Source organism: Cornus florida, unplaced genomic scaffold (genome assembly GCF_030987335.1).
Source record: "Cornus florida cultivar Cherokee Brave unplaced genomic scaffold, ASM3098733v1 CherokeeBrave_3.0.0_Hap2_Chr10, whole genome shotgun sequence".
Lineage (NCBI taxonomy): Eukaryota > Viridiplantae > Streptophyta > Magnoliopsida > Cornales > Cornaceae > Cornus > Cornus florida.
Window position 1 is genome coordinate 100,018,721 of NW_026775580.1, and position 5,113 is coordinate 100,023,833.

The 5,113-nt window shown below is 39.4% G+C and overlaps 1 protein-coding gene across 1 annotated transcript; it reads right to left on the reverse strand.

Annotated features, from left to right (window-relative positions):
• Positions 1-1,269: 1,269 nt before the first annotated feature.
• On the reverse strand, positions 1,270-4,410 carry LOC132276348 (beta-hexosaminidase 2-like). Its single transcript, XM_059777738.1, has 2 exons — positions 3,568-4,410; positions 1,270-2,419 (listed from the first exon to the last, which is right to left on the reverse strand). The coding sequence occupies exons 1-2, from the start codon at positions 4,352-4,354 to the stop codon at positions 1,467-1,469; spliced, it is 1,740 nt and encodes a 579-aa protein (XP_059633721.1). The 5' UTR covers positions 4,355-4,410; the 3' UTR covers positions 1,270-1,466.
• Positions 4,411-5,113: the final 703 nt, after the last annotated feature.

Here is a 5,113-nt window from a genome sequence, read left to right on the forward strand (position 1 = left end):
GGTTGACCTTCTGGGCTCATCTTGGTTATGGGTCCAATTCCTTTTATCTTAAATTGGGCTTCCAAAATGATCTTTCGGTCCTGAGCCTGATCAATGAAGACTTGGTTCGGATCGGTTACTTTTGCCTAACCCGTTCCTAGAATATGGGTCGCGCTCGGCCCAGGCCATTTTTAGTATCTGCAGAGGTGGACCTCACATTTACTAAAAAAAAAGAGTTTCTTTTCAAGATACAATTTATGACAAGGAAATTTTTTCCTTCTAAATTATTATAATAAAATAAATTTTATTGAGTATTTTTATGAACAAAAAAAGAATTTCTTTATTATATTGTTCCGGACAAGTTCTTATATTTTGAAAGCGTTATTATATTGTTGGGTACAGCTTCCAACTAGGGTTGCAACTCGGGCTGGGCCAGCCCGAATTTACCTGAGCCCAACCAGAAATTTTCAGGGCTTGGGCAGTGTTTTTCTATTCTAGGTCTGAGCTTGGCTTAGATATTCTGAGCCCAAATTAAATTCGGGCTGGGCTTGGGTTGATATAATATAAAGCCCGAAGCCCAGCCCGAGCCCGAAAAAGGTATATTTATTTTAAAACTATGTTATTTCACAAGTGTATAATAACTTAGTTGGTAGTGTGTTTGGAATTTTTTTTGGAGGAATGCTGTTCGTGTCCTTGTTGCTGTACAAATTTCTTATTTTTTACATTCTGAATACAGAGGCGTGGGCTCATGGGCGGGCTTAGGCAGGAGAAGTTACTTATGGGCTGGGCTTGGGTGGCTGGGATTGGGCTCGGGCTGGGCTTAGGCAAAAGATTTTGTACATGGGCTGAGCCCGAATTCAGTCTCCAGCCCGCCCAACCCGCCCGAGTTGCAGCCCTACTTCCAATGAAAAAAAAAAAAAAAAATTTCATTTTTCTTTTTTAAATTTTAAGCAACTGAAATATAAGAAAGATAATTACATGATGGGCCATTAGGCCAAGTACACCGACAACTGGGACAACAAACTAGCCCTAAAGTAAGCGCAAGCCCAGGTCCATTGTCTAACCTAATAACCGCAATTAACTATTTGATTAGCCATTAATGGAGGAGGTTAGTGCTCAATCCGGTGCAAACCCTAATGAGAAGATGACCGGCGCGAACCTTAGTCACTATGCATTCTTCAATTATGAATTTGTGAATAGAGCACATGATTTTAAGATTGAGGGAAGAGAGAGGTGGACATCAACCATTCAAGGTAGCAGGGCAACTTAATCACTATGCATTCTCCAATATGCAAAACGAAAACTGAACTGTTATTGAAAAACAAAAATCTATTTATAAATCAACATTGAGGTACAAATTAATAGTTCTCCATATTTCTCAAATTTCAATTTTAAAGTTAAAAATATATATATATATATATATATATATATATATATATATATATATATATATTTAATAGGGCATCAAACACATACAAAGCTAATAGCTAAACAAGTCCCTGAACTGTGTTGCACATGCCCGGGTTCCTTATACACCAAAGTGGTTGAATAGGTTCAGCTCCAACTCCCCTGGTTACCATTCTATATCTCCACTCATTCAGCCTATCCGTTGCCTCAGCGAATCTCTTCATCCCCGTCTCATCCCGGTTTCCTGACCATAATGCCTCTGCCATAGCTGAAGTTCTAGGCCAAATTCGTGGATCCAATACCGTTGAGTCTGCTTGTTCAGACCACAGTGCCACCTCCCCTCCTAACACTAATTTGGCCTCTTCCTCAGTCAACCCAAATGTTATATCATAGTTATATATGGTTTGCCAATGTTTGAAGGGTCCACACCATGATCCCCCATTCCCCTGGTCAGTACCCGGTGGTTGATTATACTCACTGTTATTCCCAACAAAATCACCATGTCCACAATCCAAGTAGTAGAAGTCCGAAGATGAGACAATGGCCCGGTACCCAGAAGAAACAATTCGTTTTGTGTTATTTGGACCATTGTTCCATGTTTGTAGAATGGTACTCTCTGGGGGAAGAAGAGTGGGGTTTACCTTTACAGTGGCATCCAATAAAACATCTTCCCAATATACCACAGTGCGGTTTAGGGAAACAATGTATGGTAAAGTAGAGTTTATAAACATTTCGAGGAGCTGACTAAGGGTTCCATTTCTTGATAGGAAGTCTTGAACTGCTGGATCGGCTTTCCAACATCCCGGGATGATCTCATCACTCCCTGCATGGTAGAATGGTTCTGGGAACATAGTTGTGGCATCACGAATGACATTTTTTATTACCTCGTATGTCTTGGGCTCTAAGGGATTGAGATGACCAGTTCCCGGTTCAGATGCAAGTCGATCAGGCCATTCGGTTCCTGAAGGCCACCAGAACATGTTTGCACATATAACAATCTCAGGGTAAGCTTCAGCCCATGATCCTGTATGTCCTGCAATATACACAAAGGCAATTCTATCATTGTATTCAAACTAAAAATAACATTTTACTAGCAAATAAAAAACAGTTAACCATAACATATACAGTTATAAGAAAAAAAAACAAAGCTATTGGCACTTCATTTAAGATCGGATTCATAATGCTAGTTTGAAATCACTAGCAAGCTAATTAGCTAAGCAACTGACGATCAATCTATGCCTTAGAGCTCATGAATAACTTGGGTCCATCTCGAACTCAGCTCCATAAGCACAGAAATCATTTTCAAACTACACAATGAACAGAGCTACTTGAGTTCAAGTCATTATTGGGAGCATTTAAAGTTTGGTCAAGATTCTCGGTAAACAAGCCAAGTTTTGAAGCTCAGCAAAATTTTAAAACTAAAAATAACATGTTACCAGCAAATAAAAAACAGTTAACCATAACATATACAGTTATAAGAAAAAACAAAGCTATCGGCACTTCATTTAAGATCGGATTCATAATATTAGTTTGAAATCATTAGCAAGCTAATTAGCTAAGCAACTGAAGATCAATCATACTTTAGAGATCATGATAACTTGAGTCCACCTCGAAATCAGCTCCATAAGCACAGAAATCATTTAAAGTTTGGTCAAGATTCTCGGTAAACAAGCCAAGTTTTGAAGCTCATGAAAATTTTAAGCCAAAATCGAGCAGCCATCAGTTGCAACCCAATATAATACGGAGTAAATATCCTAAAAGTCATAGCAACTCATAATTAAATTACTAAAATAGTATGATTGATCATTTCGTTTTGAATCAGTGAGTTTTAAAATATCAATTTTGCAGCCCTAAGCTAATTGAATACTAAAAGATAATCGACTTCTAACAAACATATATGTAATATAGACACAAACATACATCATGGGTCAGGTAAATAAATTATACTGTATACTCCATGTACAGACTTTCAACCCATCCTTTTCCAACTTCTAACAAACATATATGTAATTAATGTGTGTACATATATATGATGTGCATCAGCTATGTAACATATATAAATATATATAAACATACAGATATATATATATTATTATATTTATTGTATCAGCTACACTGCTGTTGAAAATGAAGTGAGCGCTGTTAATAGAAAGCAGGGCTTGAATGCTACTTTCAACTCACCTGGCATGTCGATTTCGGGCATAACCCTAACCCCATGCTCCAACCCAAATTCCACTATCTTCTTCACATCCTCCGTCGAGTACTGCATTCCGGCACCGTACGATCCCTTGGCCGCCAGATCGGGCTCCGACGGCAACACCAAAGGGAACGAATGCGAGTCGGTGACATGCCAATGGAACACATTGACCTTATTCGCACTCATAGCCCCAATCAGCCTCATCAAATCCCCAACCCCGTAGTAATTTCTCGATGTGTCCAACATCAAACCTCTGTGCTCGAAAATGGGCGAGTCCCAAACGAACAAGCCGGACGCCACTCGTGCCGGGTCGCCCCAGACGAGTTGCGAGAACGTCTCGAGCCCTCTCATGGCGCCCCACACCGTCTCGGCCGTCAGATTGGCGGACGATCCGACGGCCGGGATTTCGAGGGTGTACGACTCGTTGACGCCGTGGTGTAGCGGAGCAGTGAGGTCGGTGACTGTGAGAAAGAGGGTTTGTAACGGCGTTGATGAGGTGGAGTTGACGGCGGGGTTGACGAGGGGGACGTGGTGCTCGGTGAGGACTAGACGGAGGTAACGGTTAACGGCGGGACTTAGGTAAGGGTGGTTTGGTGATGAGATGGTGAACTGTGGAGAGAGAGCAGTGGCTTGTGGTTTGGGCCATGAGAAGGTTCTTGGTTTGGGCCAGACGTTGATTGGGGATTGGACGGTTGCGATTGAAGACGTGGGGGATGATAGTAGAGAGAGAAATAATATAGAGAGAGAAAGAAAGAACATGTTTTTACCCATAATGGGGGATGGTGGTGTGATAATTGATGATGATATGGTGGTGCCAAGTAACAGATTGAGGTACCCTTTAATATAGGTTTTGTTGTTGTTGCGGGTCAATTGTTTATTCTTCTCTATCTTTGTATAAATCTGCAGTGTTTTGTTTGTTTGTTTGTTCTGATTTGGAGCTATGTGTTTGACCAGTGCGTGCATTAAGGGGCCAACTTAGTATATAGGTCATGATGTTATAAATACTGGAAAGAAATTATATATATCAGCAGAGATATAAGTGCAAGGAACAAGTAGAACACACCTTTTATTGTTTTTCTTCTCAAAATACATATTTTAATCTTTATTGGACTACAAATAGATTGAGTTAGATCCACGTGTCATTTGTATTAGGTTTCATCAATTATATATCATTCAGAGCAAAATCATCATAAATCAGAAACGATTATCAGGAATAATAATTTTCACATTAGTTTGTCTGCAAACAATTCTCAAAAACAATTTTCTGTTTTTCAAGTGATAAATCAATGGACTTCAAATTTTTTTTTTTTAAAACACAGCCTCGTTTCACTGTTTTAGTTCATTGGTGTCAACAACATTCCACTGCACACGCTTTGCATTCACACAACTTTTCACATAGTGCATTTTGCACATTATAAAAAATAAATAAATTAAGGTGAACCTCACATTTACAACACAAAATTAATTTCTTCCAAAGATACATGTTGGGAAAACAACTAACTAGTACAAAATTCAAAGTTTCTGTACAAG